The sequence below is a fragment of the Sphaerodactylus townsendi genome, linkage group LG06 (genome assembly GCF_021028975.2).
Source record: "Sphaerodactylus townsendi isolate TG3544 linkage group LG06, MPM_Stown_v2.3, whole genome shotgun sequence".
In the NCBI taxonomy this organism is placed as follows: Eukaryota; Metazoa; Chordata; class Lepidosauria; order Squamata; family Sphaerodactylidae; genus Sphaerodactylus; species Sphaerodactylus townsendi.
The window spans coordinates 99043797-99063599 of NC_059430.1; the positions used below are offsets into that span (position 1 = coordinate 99043797).

A 19803-nucleotide genomic window follows, 5' to 3' on the forward strand; every position below is an offset into this window, starting at 1 on the left:
TTTCCAGTGTGGTTTCTGACTGAACAGTTTGGTTTGGTAGGACTAGTGGTGTGCAGTTTTGGCTGGGTAATTCTTAGTGGCTGATCTTGCCTTCTAGGCACCAGCCTACGATCCAGAAGCCCATTTTTCCGTACAAAGGAAGCCTGCAATTGAGAAGCCATCTCCCTCACTAAAATTATATCTGTTGCGCAAATCATAGAGATTCTCAAACGGCCACCAATTTGGCTCACATCCTGTTCAGCAGTAGAAAAACAGGAGTGTGTTTTGACTTAGGAACAAAGAAAGAGGTCTGGATGATGGGAAAGGACTAGATCCTTTCCCCTTTTATGCTATCCTACTTTGGCCAATAATTTCTATTATTATTCAGGGCTCAGCAAATCTCACATGCCAAGTTTCCATGGCACCTACACATTTTATTATGTCACTGTGTATTTTCAGTATTGTTTCTCAGTCATCCTCAGTAAAGGTTTATAGCTTGTTTATCATTCTACATCAGAATGTTACATTGTAGAGCTCAAAAATGTGCGTGTGGAATTCTTTTCATTAACAGTCCTGTATTCAGCTATTTTCTATACTGGCTCCAAAATTCAATGGGCAAGCTTTTAAAAATCAGTAACGATGTTATGAGAAATCAGGGTCAAATTTGGTTAAGGTTAGAACTTTTTTTGTGTGTTGATGACAACTGGATTTATCCCATATTTATTTGTTTAATACAACATTTCTGGGGAGGTAAGGTGGCAAGATATAGTCCAATATAATCAGACCTCGGAAAATTAGCAGGGCCAGCATTGGATGGGGGATCACAAAAGAAAGGCAATGGCAAACCACCTCTGCTTCTTCCTTGCCTTAAAAGTTCCTTGCCGGGGTCAGTATACATCAGTTACGACTTGACGACCTTCATGTATGTGCGAGCAATGTTTCTGTCATTGCTTTAATAAAATTACAAGAAACGGTGACAGGTTTAGGATTAGGTTTTGTAGTAGTAAATAATTGGAAATATGGTTGTTAAAGTACAAAACATTGTGAAGGCTGAAAAAATGAGTCTGGCTCCCGAATTCCTAGGCTGGCCCCCAGAGCCAAAGGAAATTTTTCAAGGCCTGTTATAATTATATAAGAATGTGTGGCTCTGTCTTGGACTGGATTAGGCTGCCCACACTGTCTAGCTTACAAAGTTGACTCATCTTAGCAGTGGCAGGGGGCTTCCATGTCCTTCCTGCCCAAAATGCTTTTACCCAGCGATGTCAGGGATTAAATTGGCAACTATTGTACTGCTGAGCTATAGCTCCTCCTCAAGAAGTTGTGTTAGGTTGAACCGTGCTGTGCATTTGCTTGGGAGGGCATAGTTCAGCCAACTTCCAAAGCAGAGGGAGTGTTTCACAGTGGACAAAGGACCAGGGCCACATCCACACACCGCTGGATGTTGTGCTGTATATCGAAATGTCCCTAGTTCACATTTTGCCACATAAGGTGATGGGATTTAGCAGTGGGGAGAGCAGGAAGGACAATGCGCTTAGTCCCATTCCACTTGCGCAAGCAGGGACTGCAGTGAGTCTGGCTCCTGAATGTGAGCGAGTTTTGTTGATGAAACAGTGTGCACATGGACCAATGAAAGGTGCAATAGATGGTGTACAGGATTTTCTTTAATTTGGTTTTGAAAATGTACCAAGAGAGATACCTCCTCGCAGTGGAGATACAATCACTTTTGTTTGGAGACATTTTAGCACTTCCTCTTGCCCTGAGACTGTTGCGCATATGAAAACTTTCCACGGGAACCATCTCTCTGAGTTCTCTTAGCCCTTTTCTTTCTTTGCCTCATCCCCTTCTTTGCAGTGAAGGGAATTAGAATGAGAATGGATATGTGAAGCACGTTGAACTCCCTGAATAAATGCTAATTTATTATGATCATATGTCAGTTTAACAATACCCAGCGCTCATTCGGAATATTTCTTAGCTTTGATGCTTAGATTTAACTAGCAGTGGTGAATCACTGTCCTTCAGTCTCCCTCTTTAACCATTTTTTCTTGTGGGCATCTTTTATTGACAGTGGTCTTTGGCCAGTTTGCCTTCTTCCAGACAGCTCTGCATGATATCATTGAAGTGCACGATGGCCCCAATCAGCATTCCCGACTCCTCAGCTCTCTCTCCGGTTCTCATACAGGTAAGACGAAGAGCTCTCCAAAAGTCTGATTAAAATGTATGCTGTGGTGTTGGACAGGATGGAGGAGATTTTTGGTACCTACTAGTAGCTTCCTGGCTGTCTCTGTGCCAGTTCCTCCTTCTTTTGAGCCTTAATTGAACTCATGTGCAGTGCAAACACGGTTCCCTTCAAAAGTAGCCTGTTCTCTGCTGGAAAGGGTCTATTAGTTGAGTCTGAGAAGGATTTTTTTAAAGGTTTCAGACATGCTAAGGGCTAGTTTTGATAGAGTTTCCCTTTTATTTTCCTCCGGTGTTGCTGTGGTTTTCCGGACTGTTTTTATCCTGAAATACCCAAATCCTGGGCTCATGAAATGCTCTGGATACTTTAAAGAGAGGAAGAGGAGGGGAAAGGAAAGGACCCCACCAACACATTGCAAACCTCTGTCTTCCCTGTCATTGACAGTAATGGTAAATGCTAGGCAGGCAGTGAGTGTGGAAGTCCAGGAGATGAGGCAAGGTCAGGTCTGTGCACAAGACAGGTGTTCTTTTATGTTCTTCTTTGTAGGCGAATCGTTGCCCCTGGCTACCACCAACCAAATCCTGATCAAGTTCAGCGCCAAAGGCCAAGCTACTGCCAAAGGTTTCCATTTTGTCTACCAAGGTAGGTGCAGAGACTGACTGCAGACTTGGAGAGAATTTGATGCTCTTGATGTACTCTTTCTCCATCTCTGGGGTCCCATGCCAAGTTCTATCACTTCAAGTATGCAGTTTCGTTGGTCAGTCTCAGTATGTGCTGCTGTTTGCCTTGCTTGGAGGATTCGTCAAACACAGAAATGGATCTCCTATCTAAATGGCTTGAGCTAAACCTTACTAACCACTCACTCTGGTGACCTGGTTTGACTGAGTGACTCTCCCTAGAGTGTATGAGTGTCTTCCAGATTACTGTTATTTAATTCTCTCTCTCCCCCCCGGCCCCCGCCATCCACACACATTTCTGTGTAACAAACTAGCCAGACTTTGGCTGAGCTCAGAAGCTAAGCAGGGAAGGTCCTTGGATGGTAGACCACAAAGATGGACCAGAGCTGTTATGCAGAGGTAGACCATGAAAAACCACCTCTTCTAATCTCTTGCCTTGAAAACCACATGCAGTGGAACTTCGCAGGGTCACCATTAGTAGTTGCGACTCGACGGCATACTTCATCTTTACCTACCTCCATGGATGCACACAGATGTATATGAAGTGTGGCCATGTGGTTTCCAGCCTGAATACTTCTCATTTTACCAGTCAAAACAGTGCTTCTAGATCATTCATGACACTATTACTCTTTTTAAACACAATCTTTCCTTGATGTGTTTTTCAAAGGCTTAAATTAGAGCCCCTAATTAACAGCCATCCCAGTGTTTATGTTTTATTTCTGCCAAGGAAGCATGGTGATGCTTGGGCTGTTTCCTGCTCCAGAAGGGGCTCGTTGTTTCGGAGAACCCCTGGAAATCCTTGGTCCACCCAGCTCAGTTGCAGCCAAGACCCAGGCCTGCTTCCTTCTGACTGATTTTTTCAAATCTTAATCAGAGAATCTTCCAGCTGACTCTCCACTTTAATTATGGGGAAAGATTTTGATAGCAATTGTTAATGATTTAACCGAATCAAAGGCCTTGATGAAGTCAAATAAAAAATTGCCTCCTTCCCTCCGGAATGCTAATTGCAACCCCCTGGGCCATGCACAATCTTTGCTGATTGCTGCAGGGAGAGGAACAGCAGAAAGAAACAAACTCTTTCTGGAACTGCCCCACCTCCTCCAATGAAAAGCCTGAATCAAATACCCTCTACTCTGTTATATAGATGGCATTTGCTGATAAACGCAGGGTATGGTCGATAGCATTTGCAGTCTTTGGAGAATGGGGCCTTGACAGCATTTCCCATGACCAGATTGGATCCTACTTCCCAGAAATGCAATCCTGCTCCTGGGCTAGGGATGAGGAACTGGTTGCCAAAGGGAGGCCCCCAGAGGTTTCCCCTCTGTCCCCCAGTACGATTCCCAATCTTCCCTTTTCTTCACGGTGCTCCTCTGGCAGAATTGCTTCTTCTCGTTTTGCTGGCTGGCTCCATCAAGTGATGCAGGACATCGATGAACAGGAGCTAGCAGGCTCCGTGCAAAAGGGGAGAACTGCCCGTGTTGCACTGACTTTTGGTGCTGGGGAGGAGAGGATTAATGAGACTTTTGTGTTTTGCAGGGAGTCAGTAGGGTGGTGGCAAATTACAACCAGCTTATGGTGACGCTGTAGGTTTTTCAAGGCAACAGACAGACAAAGGTGGTTTACCATTCCCTGCCTCTGCACAGCAACTATAAACTTCATTTTTGGTCTCCCAGCCAAATGCTAAACCCTGCTAAGTTTCTAAGATCAAACAATAGCAAACTAGCCTGGGCCATGCAGGTCAGGGCAGCCAATCATGTAGCTCTTCTTATTACATTGCCCCATCAAATATTTGTCATCCTGCCCCTCCAGTCAACATTAGGGTTGGTGTGAAACCCATCATGAGTCTTTCAAGGGCAAATTCTCTATGCAAAAAATGGAAGGCGTTGGAGTAAAAAGGTGTGAACCCTATCATCAGTCTTCCACTGGTGAATTCTGTACGCAATTGGATAGTACAGAATTAACAGTTAACACAGCTGATGTGTCCTAATTTAAGAAGAGTGTGTGTATGTGTGTGTGTGTGTGTGTGTGTGTGTGTGTGTGTGAGAGAGAGAGAGAGAGAGAGAGAGAGAGAGGATATCTGAAACCTTTTTTGCACTTTTCTAATTTTTGTAATCCTAGATCTGTTGCATTGCTTATTAGATCCCTCATGCTATTCAGTTATGTTGCTTTAGACCATGTGTACATCTTGAGTGTCAAAGGCAAAATTGGTATATGGATAACAAAGCACAAATAAATAATTAGAGAAAATAAATAATGATGGGCTGTACTCATTTGCCCTCCCCACAGAAATTGTCCTGGCTACGGGCCTGCCTCATAGGATTGTTGTGAGGAGAAAATTGAAAACAATATAAACCCTTTCGGGTTACCACTGGGGGAAAAAAGCAGGGTATAAATGAAGTCAATTGGGTATGAAATTTGCATCTGCCTCCTGATACAATCCCCGCACCCAGCATTCGACAGCCTGAGCGCTACATTCAGCCACCAATTCTTTTCCATAAAGTCCCCCCCTTCTGTGTCTTTTTGAAGCGGTTCCTCGAACCAGTGCCACACAATGCAGCTCTGTGCCAGAGCCCCGGTATGGGAGGCGGATAGGCAACGATTTCTCCGTGGGGGCTGTGATCCGGTTCGAGTGCAGCGCTGGCTACGCCCTCCAGGGGTCCCACAGCATCGAGTGCCTGACCATGCCTGGTGCCCTCGCCCAGTGGAACTCCTCTGTGCCTACTTGTGTTGGTATGTACCTCTCAAAGCCAAGCCAGGACTGCTAGTGGCCACATCTGAAACCAGGCCTGGAAGTGTGGGTGGCTGAGGACTGGAAGTAGAGCAGAAGCTTGTATCAGGCAACACAGAGAAGATAGTGCTCCACGACCCAGGCCAGTGTGAGCATTGGAGGGCGCACTGGGACAGTGGTAGTCACCTATCCATGGCCCTGCCTGACTGGTTGGAAGGCTTCTCAGACCGACAACAGCAGAGCAGATTTCTTTTTATTCACAGCTATCCCCTGGGGAACTGGTTCACCTCCCAGGAAATGTCCTTCACTTTCTACGGCTGAGCTCCTCCAGCTTTCCTTTCCTGCATCCATCCCAGTGGCTCAGGGACTGGAGCTGCCCCCTAGTTGCAGCTTCCACCCTCTCCCCCCTTCCATGCCACTCAGCCCCTGGAGAATCCCCTCCCCATATATTGCGTCAGTAAAGATTCTCCCTCCATGACTCAGCAGATTAGAACTTAGGTAGACAATTTAGCAAAGCAAGGGGGGAAGCGCCCGGTGCACTGGTGTGTCCTCCGCCCCCCTCCCGCCCCTGAACAAACACCCCTCCCCCCCCGGAATGCCCCCCCCCCGAATGCCCCTCCTTGCATACACACCCTTCCACAGGGATACGCGACCTGGTGCTGCCGCGACACGTATTCCCTTTACACTCCATCCCCTTGGGAGCTACACTCCTCCCAAGGGCAATTTAGCCAACCTAAAGCTGCAGGTAGTCCAATTAATCCAAATATCCCTGAATCCAAGGCAGATAAGGTACCCTGATCAGTTTAAAATATAATAAAAATTTAATACCATGGTGCTGCTAGATGAAGCTGCTCATTCTTTGCCATCTTGCTGCACAGTTGATCACAATGCCTGATAGATCCTGAGTTATAGGCCTCTGGGGTGGCTCCACGGAGAACCGGGTCTGATTCCCCAATCCTCCACCTGAATGGCAGAGGCTTATCTGGTAACCCAGATGTGTTTCCATGCTCCTGCATTCCTGCTGTGTGACCTTGGGCTGGTCACAGTCCCCTCAGAACTCTCTCAGCCCCACCTACCTCACAAAGTGTTTGTTGGGGGTAGAGGAAGGGAAAGGAGCTTGCAAGCCACCTTGAGTATCCTTACAGGAGAGAAAGGTGGGATATAAATCCAAACTCTTCTTCCACCTCTTCTTCTTCTTGGACTTGGGCTGTTCTTCCCTGGGAAGGGTTTCTGCTGCTCTCTTCTTTGACCTCCTTTGGTGTTGCCTATCTGGACTCTTGGTATTTGTAAGTACATCTTCAAGTGCTGTCGAGTCACAATTGACTTATGGGGTTTTCAAGGCAAGAGGTAAGCAAAGTAAGTTTGCTATTGCTTTCCTCTTCATTGCAACCATAGTCTTCCTTGGTGATTTCCTATCCAGGAACAAAAGTGGCCCAGTCCTGTTTAGCTTCTGAGCTCTGGGCAGTTCAGGCTGCTGTGTGCCTGAACCAGCTGTTCTGATCTCCTCAGACCTTGGAAGCTAAGCAGGATCATCCCTGGTTAGTACTTGGACCAGGGAACACCAGGAAAGTCCAGGGTTGCTATGTAGAAGCAGGCAACAGCAAACCACCTCTGTTCATCTGTTGACTTGAAAATGCTAAGGGCTGCCACAAGTTGGCTGCAACTTGACAAATCTAGACATGGGCCTGTTATTTTGGATGCACTTTGGCGTGATTCTCTGCTGAGGTCCAGAGATCCTAGAGTTGGGAACAGTCTAAGTTCTCCTATACACACACTCCAAAGTGCAACCAAAATAGCAACCCATGGAAGCCTCCAGGAAGATTGTAGGACACATGTAGTACATCCCTTATTTGGGTACATTAGGGACTGTGGATATCTTGTGATTTACAAGGGAACACGGAAAAGAAATATGTGTATTACATTGAGGGCAGAATTCAGCTTCCTGAGAGAATTAGCTTTTTTAAAAAAATAAAATAAAAGGCAAGCTTCTAGCCTTTGTGAGATGCTTGAAAACATGGATATAAGGATTGCTGAAATCTCAGTAGCCCAAAGTTTGGCTGAATAGGGCTTCTATTGGTTGGGGATGGGGTTTTAGAGCCCTGCGGCACTCGTTGCCCTGTTTTGTGTGCCGCAGAAGCAAAATGAATGGCACAGAATCTCTCAATGTGTAAAATTTATTCTGGGCCAGTTACTCAGCATTTCTTGGTCTCAAATTTTCATTTCCTTGACACAGAGTTGTAATTTTTTAAGTGCACATAAACCAGGATACATGAGCTCTAAGTAAAAGTTATGTGTTTCTTTACAAGCTTTTGGGGGGCAAAAACAAAACACAGCGCTGATCTGAAATTGTGATCTGCAGCAAAAACATGTTCCCCCTCTTGACCAAGCCCTTGCAGACAGACAGTTGGAGAAATGCAAACCTTGTCTCCAGGTGCTGAGTTTAGCTTTTTGTGCCCCACAAAACAGCCTCCCTTTCCCTTTGGTGTTTTCAAAGGCTGACAATCAGGTCAGGACAGCGGTTAGGCTTCTGCTGTGCTTGCAGTTGACATGTCGGGGTCTCTCGTTTATTCATTCCAGTGCCCTGTGGTGGAAATTTAACTGAGCGGAAAGGCACCATCTTGTCCCCTGGATTTCCTGAGCCCTACTTAAACAGTCTCAATTGCGTGTGGAAAATAACTGTTCCTGAAGGCGCTGGAATCCAGGTAAAAGTTGTTTTATGAGGAGACACCTTTTCCTCTTAGAAAATTCATTTATATCCCAGTTCAATTACACTTGGAATCCCCTGTCTTGATGTGCTGTCCTGCTTTACAGTGCAATGGGGGATGGGGGTAGGTGTGTTCCAACCAGGGACGGCACAACCATGGCCAGCAACATGCCAGTGACTCTCTCCCTTCCTCTGTGAAAGCTCCCTATATACCACAATAGGCTGTGCCACCATTTTTGCTGGCATAAGTTTGCAACAGCAAATGGGATCATTCCCAGGCTGAAAGGGCTCAGGAAGCCAACTAACGCTGTCCCTACCTCCAGGAATGCCCCTTTCAGCAATGGCACAAGTTCCTGCACACGACTCCTAGCAGAAGTGGCATTTATACTGGCCTTGGGGTCATACCACTTCCTGAGCCCTCTTGTGGACTGCACAGTTAAACCGTTTTCTTCCTTAATTGTGGTTTATCTTTTTAATCTACTTTGCTTATTTGTTCCCAGCAAGAGAGATCCATTGTGGTGTAATGGATTAGGCTGGGTGTCAGACTAGGACCTGGGAAAACCAGGTTCGCATCCCAGTCGCGCCATGGAAGCTTGCTGGGTGACTTTGAGCCATTCACACGCTCTCATCCCTGACCCTGACTAGTGACCTCCAAGGAATACCAGGGATGTGGCATGGTGGTAGACAGTGGCAAACCACCTCTGAATGCCAAAAAACAAAACAAGAAGCTGGAATCCCTGATCTCTCTCGTTATTTGTTTGTATAACAGCCACAACCATTATAAGAATATAAGAACATCCAGCTCCTTACGCAGGGAAAAGCAGGTACCCTCTTTGCCACAACTCCTCCTCTCCCCCACTACCACAATGTCATTGTGCGTATAAGTACATGTAAAAAAAATCCTGCCTTCCAACATGCATTTAAAGAAGTGAGCTCTGACTTATGAAAGCTCATATGCTAGAATAAAAGGTGTTAGTTTTTCAGGTGCCGCTAGACTCCCAGTCTATTGTCCTGCCTGCATCTCCAGAGTGCTCTGCCCCTTTGTGTGGGGCAGACTGCATAACAAAGGTGACAGCAGAACATTCCTGCCTTCGATCATTTTCCTAAAATCTAGAACCCAATCCACATAATACTTTTTATTAGAACCAACCACACAATACAGAGCTGGGTGCAAGCTTTTGAGCTATTCAGAACAGTTCTTCAGGGTAGACATTATAAAAATAAAATAAAAACTAGGAAAAGGAAGATGCTAGGACAGGGTGTAAAGTGGTTGTGGTGGGTTTTCCGGGCTGTGTGGCCGTGGTCTGGTAGATCTTGTTCCTAACGTTTTGGCTGCATCTGTGGCTGGCATCTTCAGAGGTGTATCACAGAGAGAAGTCTGCTACACACTGTGTCTAGGGTGTAAAGTCCTGGTTGTGCATTGTGTTTAGACATTAAAGACAAAGTTGACACTCAGCCTGGGGTCATTCCCTTGAAAACTCTTTGTTTTGAAAGCTGTTTGATATTTGAATACAAATATCCTGACAAGATCTGATCTTCTGCTAGTGGGCAGCATTTGGTGGACTTTTCCCAGCACTGGGCCAGGGGTGGGTGGGTGTTGACCTTTCCACCTTTGTACAGTTTCATGAATTCAAAAGCTCCCCTACCTCTCCCCCTGCTTTGCATTTTTATTCGCCGTAACATGGGCAGCCTGTTCCCCCATCCAGGGCCCCTGCTTTCCAGTTGCTGCAGCCATAGCTGAGATCTGATCTGGAACCACGGTGAGGGCACAAAGTGCTTGGGAGGAAGTACCATGGACAGAAGATATAACTCTGCTGGCGAGCCAAGGGGTATAAGTTCTGGCCCTGACCAATCCAGAGGCTTCATACTGCCTGCCAATTGTGAGGGTCGATGTTGAACACTCTTCTCTTTCCTTACTGTGGCTGACAAGGACTCAGGTGCTTAAGCACACACAGCCCCAGGTAATTCAGCAGGCTCAGTCCAAATTCAAAATGATCAGGCAGGCCTTGAATTTGCGCAGCCCCGGGTATTTTCACTTCTGCCCTAGCTGATCATGGCTCTTCTTCAGCAAGGCAAGTAAGCAGGAGAGAAACAGTTAGAATCAGCTTCTTGCGGCTTTCAAATGGGCAACTGCCGAATCTTTCCTTAAGTGCTAAAGCTAATTAACAGAACCATTTTGTTCCACAGGTTTTGTTGTTCTTTCGTAAATAGTTAATTCTGCCCTGGATTTCTTCTGACTTACTTGCTTGGTTGTTGATAATTCCTCCGGGCATGACAAAGAGGTGGGAGAGAGCCACACTTTAGCAGAATCAGACTGTTAAACTGTTGAAGTGTTGCTGCAAAGCACTTGGTGCTTGCAAATTCTAAAAAGCGATAATTCATTCATTTGTTGGGGAGGGGGAGGGAGAGGGGAAGCGCCACTCTGCTATTAACACACCTCGTCCCTGCTTTTGTTTAGCGTACTGCTGGAGTGTGCTACCCAAGTGAGAGCTTCCTTGAGGCAAAACCGCTTAACAGGTTTCTTACACATGCACAATGAGGGTAAAAAAAGGTGAAGAAATAAGGAAAACATTCAGAGAACCGGGGGTGGGGGGATCTTCTCCCACTCCAACCAATAATTGTTGGTGGACTCAGAGGTTCCCTGGAGGCTTATTGGGAGTTTCTTGGAGGGATTCTAAGTAAAGGCAGAGGATCTCTCAAGCAGGGGTCTGCAACCTGCGGCTCTTCAGATGTTCATGGACTACAATTCCCATCATCCCCTGTCAGCATGGCGAATTGGCCATGCTGGCAGGGGCTGATGGGAATTGTAGTCCAGGAACATCTGGAGAGCCACAGGTTGCAGACCCCTGCCTCAAGAGACATAGCTGACCCACTGCCTTCCACCTGAACAGAGCCACAGGTTTGGGAATTGTCCCTGACTCAGTGGTGGAGAATTGGACTCACATCCCAAAAGTCCCAGGTTAACACTTCAGCAACTCCAGTAAAAAAAATGATCCAAGCCTCACTGGGGCCAGGTTCAAGTGGGCCCTTGCTGCACTGATCTTCATGTGGGGATGGTGGAGGGGAGGAGTGAGCCCAGCTGGCCCAGCTGTCAATCTCCATATGGAGATTGGAGGCAGGGAAGCCCTGCTCACTGGCATTCACCTGTGTCTCTGTTCTGAACTCCATAGGGAGTTCCTGGCCAGGGTGCAGTTGCTAGGGGATGTGCGGCCTCAAAATGCACCCCAGGAAGTGGTTCCCAGGGCTCCAACTCCCCTGTGCTCCCTATCTACCCCACTGTGTTAATATCTTGCCTTGAAATCCTTGCCTGAATCACCATAGTTGGCTGTGACTTGAGGTATTTTCTACCACTTTGAATGTGGAAGACCTGAGACCCTGGAAAGCCACTGAACATCAGAGTAGACAAGTCTGACCCTGGTACACCTTGGTCTGATTCTGAAATGGGCAGCTTCGTATGTTCACGGGTGGTTGATTCTCTAGCCACCGTTCAGCTGTAATGGAGCATGTGCCCTAGAATGTGCCCCAGCATCCTCTGCTACTCAAATAAGCCTTCCTCACTGGGTAAGTCAGAGGGCTTCTCAAAAGGAGAAAGTTTATCAACAAATAAGGCTTGTCTTTACATGTTGCCTAGATGTCTTCTTTTCAATGGTAGCAGCCAGACGTGCCTGAAAGCTAATGCCATTTACTGTTTATTGCTGGTTTTGTGGTCATTCGCCTTGCAGGCTGCGGCACTGGCAAAATGTGCTCATATAACCTGTTTCAATTGTCTGTGCAGAATCAGCCCTTGATGGGTCAGTGGTCTGTTTCAGTGCAAGGTAGCTTCCTGTGTATGTGTCCGGATCTGGAAAAAGAACTCTGTGTGTGGGAACCGAAATCCACTTTCAAACCACATTCACTTGGAAACTTTCCATAGGTTGGGTCCACGATCCCCCAACCTGTGAATTCTGTTCCCTGGGAATCAACCTTATTCTCTCCTTGTATGTGAAGGCTGGGCTGGTGACCAAACTGGATTGGGGTCACAGTCCATCAGTTGCCTAGCCCTGCAGGCATCCATTTACCCCATTTTGTTCCTCAGGTCAAGGTTAAGCAATGGCCAATCAGAGGCGATGATGGGGGATGAAAGTGTTATTTGCAGCGGTCTCAGGCCGATGAGGATTTTATGTAATCAGCGCAGTAGTGATGGCTTCTGATATGAATTATTCATTCCAGAGGCAGCTCTTTCCTGGGTGAATTAATTTATATCCCTGACAGTAAATACATGCTGGTCTCTCCTGAATCCCCCACATCACCCTAGAATTAGAACCTTCAAATGTTTATGCCTTTCCAAAAAGAGGAAGCTCACGGGTGGGGATAGAGAGCGGGAGAGAATGAAAGCAACTCTCCGGCTTTCTAATATCGTAAATCTTCACTATGTGATAATTATGCAGCGGTTCACAGGGCCAGCGTGATCCAAAGAGGCTCCATGGGGGTCATTAGCATTTCAGTGAGACGGGCTCGAAGGCTTGAGTCTCTCCTTTTTAAAAAAACTTTAAAGTCCTTACAAAGTTGTTATTCAAGATAAATCAAGCAGGAAAACAAGTTATAATGCCACTGATAATGGTTTATGATCTTTTCTCCCAATGCACTCCTTTTTTCCTCTTCTGCGTTCAGCAGAGGAGAAGATGGGCCTGGCTACAGGTAGAATTGTGGTCTCTTGGATGAGAAAAGGGAAGAATTAACTGAAGACCAGTTCTCAGGGCATAGGTCACAGAATAAATAAGGCTTAGCGCAGTTAAGCTGGGGTGGCCAACCTGTGGCCATGCTGGCAGGGGCTGATGGGAATTGTAGTCCATGAAGTCTGGAGCACCATAGGTTGGCCACCCCTAAGTTACAGTGTGGTACTAGGACCTGAGACAACCAGGTTCAAATCCCCCACTCAGTCATGGAAGCCCACCTGGTGACCTTGGGCCCACCACAAGTTCTGAGCCTCACAAGGTTGTTGTGAAGTGGAGTGGAGTGGGAAGCAGGGAGAACTATGTGAAAAGCCTCTTTGGGTCCCCAATCAGGTAGAAGATATCTCCATAATGAAATGAGAAGTGAATCTTGCTGCCAGACCCACGAAGCAGCATGCAACTCTTGAGCTTTGGTTTGACGTGGCCATGGCTTTCTTGGCAGAACTGCAGTGTAGCCCAAAACTGCACAAGCTCTTTAACCTGCTGGGAATAGAGGCTATAGAGTCCCCTCCTCTTTTAGGCTGCTGGAACAACCCCTGTTCATCCTGTTCATCCAGTGTTGGCAGTTCAGAGCTGTATTCAAAGTGGAGGGGGTGGGAATAAATGCATTCTGTTACTGCAGCATGGTGCTGGCTTTGAGGCCCCTCCATCTGACTTAGGGAGCTGGTTCAGTGGCAGACCTACAGACCTAGGAGCAGCAGTGGTGTAATGGTGAAGAGCAGGTGCACTCTAATCTGGGGAAATAGGTTTGATTCCCTGCTCTGCCACTTGAGCTGTGGAGGCTTTTCTGGGGAACTATATTAGCTTGTGCACTCCCACACACGCCAGCTGGGTGACCTTGGACTAGTCACAGGTTTTCAGAGCTCTCTCAGCTCCACCCACTTCCCAGGGTGTTTGTTGTGGGACTGGGAGAAGGGAAAGGAGATTGTAAGCCCCTTTGAGTCTCCTTACAGGAGAGAAAGGGGGGGTATAAATCCAATATTTTCTTCTTCTTCTACAAGGCATGCTGTTTCCCACCCCATTCTTGCAATATGTACCTCAAGTCAGCCCTTTAGCTCAGTTGTGTAGCACCAAGGGGGCAGCGGGGGAAGGTGTGTGATGCACCAGGCGGGCACCGGTGCAGGGGCGTTCCAAGGGCATGGCATGGCGGGGGCGGTCTAGGGCATGGCAGGGGTGCAGTTTCCCCCTAGCTCCGACCCTGCTTTAGTTAGATCTGGTTTCCAACCGATTTTCCCGCCCCAGCTCTGAGCTCTCTGGCAACTAGAAGTTGTAAGGGCCCTTGGAACATTTCCTGTTGCGTGATCTCGGTGCCTTTCCAGCACAAACACTCTGGCCCCAGGCCGAAGTCAGTACAGAATCCAGAGGGGAGCCCTCCACTCCTGTTCAGTCTGCGGCAGTCACCTCACTGAGAGGCAAAGAGTTCTGTTGGGCCCCTCAGCCACCAGTTCATTTCTACCCTTCTCCTAAAGTTAGGGATGGGTGAGTAAGTGGAACAATGAAACTAGAGCAGGGGTCTGCAACCTGCGGCTCTCCAGATGTACATGGACTACAATGACCATGGTGGCAGGGGCTGATGGGAATTGTAGTCCATGAACATCTGGAGGGCCACAGGTTGCAGACCCCTGAACTAGAGTCTGCAATCCTGTCAGCATCTAACATCAAAAGCTGCCATGACAAGATCTTAAGAGTTGGACTTGGAAGGTTTGCTCCCCCCCCCTCCTTCATTTTTCAATGTTGAGCACATGAGCGCTTGAAAGAGCGCTTACGCTATATCAGACCCTGGATCTGACGAGATCAGTTTTATATACTTGGAATGGCAACAGCTCTCCAAAGGTCTCAGCCTGAGGTCTTTCGCATCATCCATGATCGGATCCTTCTACCTGGCGATGCCAGGGTTTGGAGAGCTGCTGCATGCCAAACAGATGCGTGGCCCCTCCCAAGTTCTAGCCTGACAAAGAGGTCTTGATGAGCTCAAAAGCTTGCAATATATTTTGTGACATTCAGGCTGGACCTAATAAAAGACATCACATATATATGGAGAAATTTGAATATGGCAAGGAAAAGAGGGACATGGAGATCTCCCAGGGGTTAAAGGCCCCCAGGGGTTAAAGGCCCCCAGACATCACACAGTCACGTACCTGGTATCAAATGCCAAATTGGCCACCATCATATACCACTCCCAACAGCAATGATGAAGTCTTTCTATTGACTTGAGAGAAAAGAGGAATTTTTTTTCCTGCATTATACTGGCTCAAGCTGTCTGTCTGTCTGTCCGTCTGAGGAGATCATGGTGTCATATGTGGGTTCCCTCCTGATTTTCTTTTCAGAACAACCCTGGGAGGTAAGTTAGGCTGACAGAAAGTGGACTGGGTCAGTGTCCAAGTGCGCTTCATGGCAGAGTGGGGATTTGAACCTGAGTTGTCCTTGTCAGACTCCATGATAATTACACCACACTGATTCTCATGTTTAAATGCTGTCCCCCTTCAACTTCCTGTCCCATAAAACACTCCCTGTATCAAGAATGATAATATTTCAGGGATAACAGTTTAGCAATATTTCAGGGATAAAGGTTTAACCATGGGCCTTTCCCCACTCACCAGGATCCCCCCTATGCCGCGCGCTGCTCTCAGCGGGCGGCATCCCTGGCACGCGCCCGGGTGTCATCAAAAGGTGCCATTTTCTCCAGCGCCAGGGATGCCGCGCGCTGAGGGGGCACGACAGCGGCAGCGTCGGGGTGGCTGCTCTGTCACCGCCCCTGTCATGGGGAGTGCCGGGAGACCCCGCACTACTTGAGGAGAGTAGTGCAGGGCTTAAGGTAAGTGGGGAAAGGCCCCATGTTACCTGAAAGAGGCTAAGTAACTGACTTTCTCTCAGCCACTGTGCTTTTATGAGTTCTTTGTGCAGTACCCAAATTCTCTGCTCCTTGTCAAGACAGCCAGTGCATCCTGACCAAACGCCCGTGCCACATCTACTGGAAGTACCAGTTATTTTTAAGAGCTGCCTCCACTCGTGGGGGGCAACAATGAGGGCAGATGTGTCTGGGCCCCATCCCCTTTGAATGGATTAAATTGCTCTCAAATATGTCCCAGAACCCTTTGCAACACAGAGGGGCTGATTGGTGGCTCAACTAATGCAGGAAGGGCTCGCTGGAAGCAGATGATCTGATTGGCTGTTCTAAAGAGGGTCCTCATCAACTTTGTTGGTGACGAAAATCTTCTTAGCAACATTCCACCTTTTTCCTGTGTCTCAGATTCAGGTGATCAGTTTCGTCACAGAACAGAACTGGGATTCCTTGGAAGTGTTTGACGGTGGGGATAACACAGCCACTATGTTGGGCAGCTTCTCTGGTAAGTTGGGAGACAGACAGACCCATTACAGGTAACACTTCCATTCATGTAGCACATAAAAGATGGTTCCCCTCCAGAGCAAGAGATGCCTCCTACCACAGCATCCCCTGCTTCCAAGTTCTCTCCTTCCCCATCTGGGCTCTGAGCTTGGGTTTTCCTGCCCAGTGAGGAAAAGTGGCTGGGACAGAGTACGCAGAGCAAGACCAGGCATTGGAGGAAGAGGGAGGAGAAGAAAGAGGAAAGCATTTTCTTCCCTCCCATCGCTTCTCCCTTGCAAATGCTCCATCCCTGCAGCTGACACTGGGGACAAAAACCAGATTTGCACTCTTATGTGCCATCATAGCCTAATTCTGTGTGATTCTGCAGTGAGTCTGGGAAAGAGGCAAACATTGTCCAGGTTCTTCTCCAACACCATTTTATTGGCATCATTGTTGTAGTGGGCATCTTGTGGGCTCATTAGAACTCTGGGCCTTTTAAGATCAGCACCCGGATTTTGCAGTCACTGTGCTGCACGCATGGGATTCCCTTCTCCTGCCCACATAGACCAATTTGCCTGTCCCTTCTTCTGTTCGCATCTGACTCATGCAAGGTGGGCATGTTTCTAGTGCACAGTTCAGGACTGTCGCGTAAGTGCAGCCCCACGGTGCAGCTACATGTGGCATTGTTTCCAGGTCTCTTGTCCTGATCCATTTTGGCCTTGCAGAGTGGGAAAGTGTGGCCGTGAGAATGAATGCAGGGGTCCTTGCCTGTGTACGTGTAAAAGGGGTGGAAAGGCAGTGTTCTCCATTAACAGCACCAGCCTGTGAAGTGCAGGTTTGTTAGATGTCGAACTGTAGGACCCGATAGTGGGATAAGAAGTAACCTGAACTAGGTAAGGAGCTTGCTTAAAACTCCAGCAGGAAGAAGGTCAACAATATTGGTCGGATACAGCCAGCTTTTTCACTCCACCTCGCCTGATTTCTCTCTTTACTGCAATCCTTATCCCACGTGGCTTTTGTTTAAGCAGTTCTTATGATCCCCAGCATAGACTTTTCAGAGGTCAAAGGAGATTCCCCCGTTTCCTTTTTCACCAGTGCCTGCCACCGTGTCCTCTCTGAAGATCTGTGAGTGGCTCCCTTTGCAATGACTGATGCCTGTTGAGAGACTTCCTTCAATCACAGTTTTTAAAAATTCAGTGGGAGCTTCATATGAAAGCTTAATAGAGCTATTCCCTCTTTCCTCTGGGACTGCCTTTGCCTCTCTCTTTCAGGCCCACACACCTCCCTTTCGTTTTTTTTCATGCAATAAACATGGGAAAACAGGGGCTGAGGCTCCCCTGCGACTCCCGCTCACCCTTCTTTCTCAGGCCTTCTCATCTCCAAATCCCATTTTTGATCCATTAGTCCCACCAAAGAAAGCTTGATGTAATGAAATGTATCCCTGTTCTTTGGAGAAAGCCTTCCCGAGACTCCTTCTGCCAGGCTCATTATAGCCTGATCAAACAGGGAACCAGGCTGTTCGTGTTCCAGGACGGCGTTCTCAAACGCATCTTAATATCAGGCAGGAGTTGCCCTCCGGTTCTTAAAAGGCAGCAAGAAAGAAGGAGGCGGACAAAAAGCGGCGAGGGCCCCCACCTTCCGAACCTGGTTTTTTGTTTTCTGTGCTTAAAACCGATCAATCGAGTAGAATCTGCTGGATGTTTGAAATTAATCTCTTTTTAAAAAATGGTTGAATAACAAACTCGTGAAGAGTCTATACCAGGGGTGGCCAACCTATGACGCTCAAGATGTTCATGGACTGCATTTCCCATCAGCCCCTGCCAGCCAATTGGCCATTCTGGCAGGGGATGATGGGAATTGTAGCCCATGAATATGTGGAGTGCCATAGGTTGGCCACCCCTGGTCTGTACCCTAGCGTGGGCTGCTCAAGAGCACACAGAGGAGTTGGAGGTTTCCCGTCAATGTTGGACAGATCTGACCAAGCCACACACACTGTGCTTCCTCGCCAAAGATGGGAGAACAGTGAACAAGAGCAGACACGCAACCCTTCCCAATCCAGTGCTTGGTTTGGAGCTGAACTAAATTTTCCACTAAAAGAAGGAGAGATGTAATTTCCACCAGTTCATTGTTGGTCTTCTGTGCAGCCTCACATTGGGACTGCACATGTGCAGGCCGGCTTTCAGGGTTTTTTGCCAGGTAAAGCTGCTAGGGGGTGCAGCACACCAACTCCCTCCTACTGCTCCCATTGAAATCCTCACATGCTAAGGTGTGGCTGTGCCCCCTTCCCTCAGTTCCCCTACATTCCCCTACATTCCCCTACATTCAGTTGTGTCTTCTGTTGCTCATGAGGGCTGTTCTCTTCTAAGTCAATGTTCTGGGCTTACTCTTTCCCCTTTTGTACGAGGAGTAACCATGACTGGAGTTCTACCGATGACCATGTCCCAGAAAAGTTTGTTTAAGAAATACATTCGTTGTAGTGTGGAATTGACCCAGAATGACGAACACGAGTTATACCTCTTGGGTTTGGGGGAAGGCCATAATGTTTCAACCTGTAATGCATGCCAAAAGTTCACTTACAAAGTCGGAAACCATTTGGCATGTAAACTAAAAACTGCATCTGAAGATGCCAGCCACAGGTGCAGGCGAAATGACAGGAGAAAATGCTACTAGAACACGGCCATACATCCCAGAAACCACACAACGCCCCAGTGATTCCGGCCATGAAAGCCTTCAACAATACAAAAGCTGCATTGTGGGGGAAACCCTCCAATCGTCAGAACCAAGACGTCCCTGGAACTATTTCAGATCTCTAGTCCCAAGATCATCGATTAAATGCCCAAAGTTGGAGAAAGAGAGGAAGTGGGGAAAGCCCTCCACTGACTCAAAGCATCATCATTCTATGGGACCTGCTCACATCCCATCACCAGAAGTTCAGGAGGTTTTGCCAGTACCTCCCAAGACTCTTATCATGCTACCCTGAGTCACTACACCTATCCTTCTCTGACAGTGAGTTGGATCAAACTAGGTTGGATCCATCCTTGGAGTGAAAGCATGAATCTGAGCTCAGCTGCAAGCTTTGGCATCAGTCCTTTTGGACCGGTCACTCTTCTTCCATGTCACCCCCCTGCATTTCAATTTGAGAGAACTACTACAGATGTCTACCAGGTCATCCTCCAGTGCTTGCAGAACTGATGCACCTGCACACAGATATTTCCCAGACCACAGTTCTGAGGAGAACTCCTTCCCCTCCCCTTGTGTTAGATGATGCCAATGCGCAGGCATCCCGTAATGGATACAAAATTTGATCCAATATTGTATTGGTATCAAGTTCTGATGGAGCAGTCAGTGGCTCATCTACATCTCCTACGGAGGATTTAAGATTCTACGGGGAACAGATGCTGTGTATGGCCAAGTTGTTGGACATCGAGGTCACTATCAGGGCACCTTAATCCAGTGACAAGATCCTTGGCAGGCACTACGCAGACTCCCTCGGGGAGTACCT

At 47.5% G+C, this 19803-nt stretch overlaps 1 protein-coding gene across 3 annotated transcripts in view; it reads left to right on the forward strand.

The window, feature by feature from the left end:
• The window catches only part of LOC125434149 (CUB and sushi domain-containing protein 1-like), an 890459-nt gene that overhangs the window by 765871 nt on the left and 104785 nt on the right, over window positions 1–19803 (forward strand). For all 3 annotated transcript variants that reach the window (XM_048499152.1, XM_048499153.1, XM_048499150.1), the window contains 5 exons: window positions 2045–2158; window positions 2702–2797; window positions 5359–5562; window positions 8138–8262; window positions 16227–16323. In XM_048499152.1, the coding sequence (XP_048355109.1) occupies window positions 2045–2158; window positions 2702–2797; window positions 5359–5562; window positions 8138–8262; window positions 16227–16323 (636 nt within the window). The remainder of the gene's footprint in view (window positions 1–2044; window positions 2159–2701; window positions 2798–5358; window positions 5563–8137; window positions 8263–16226; window positions 16324–19803) is intronic.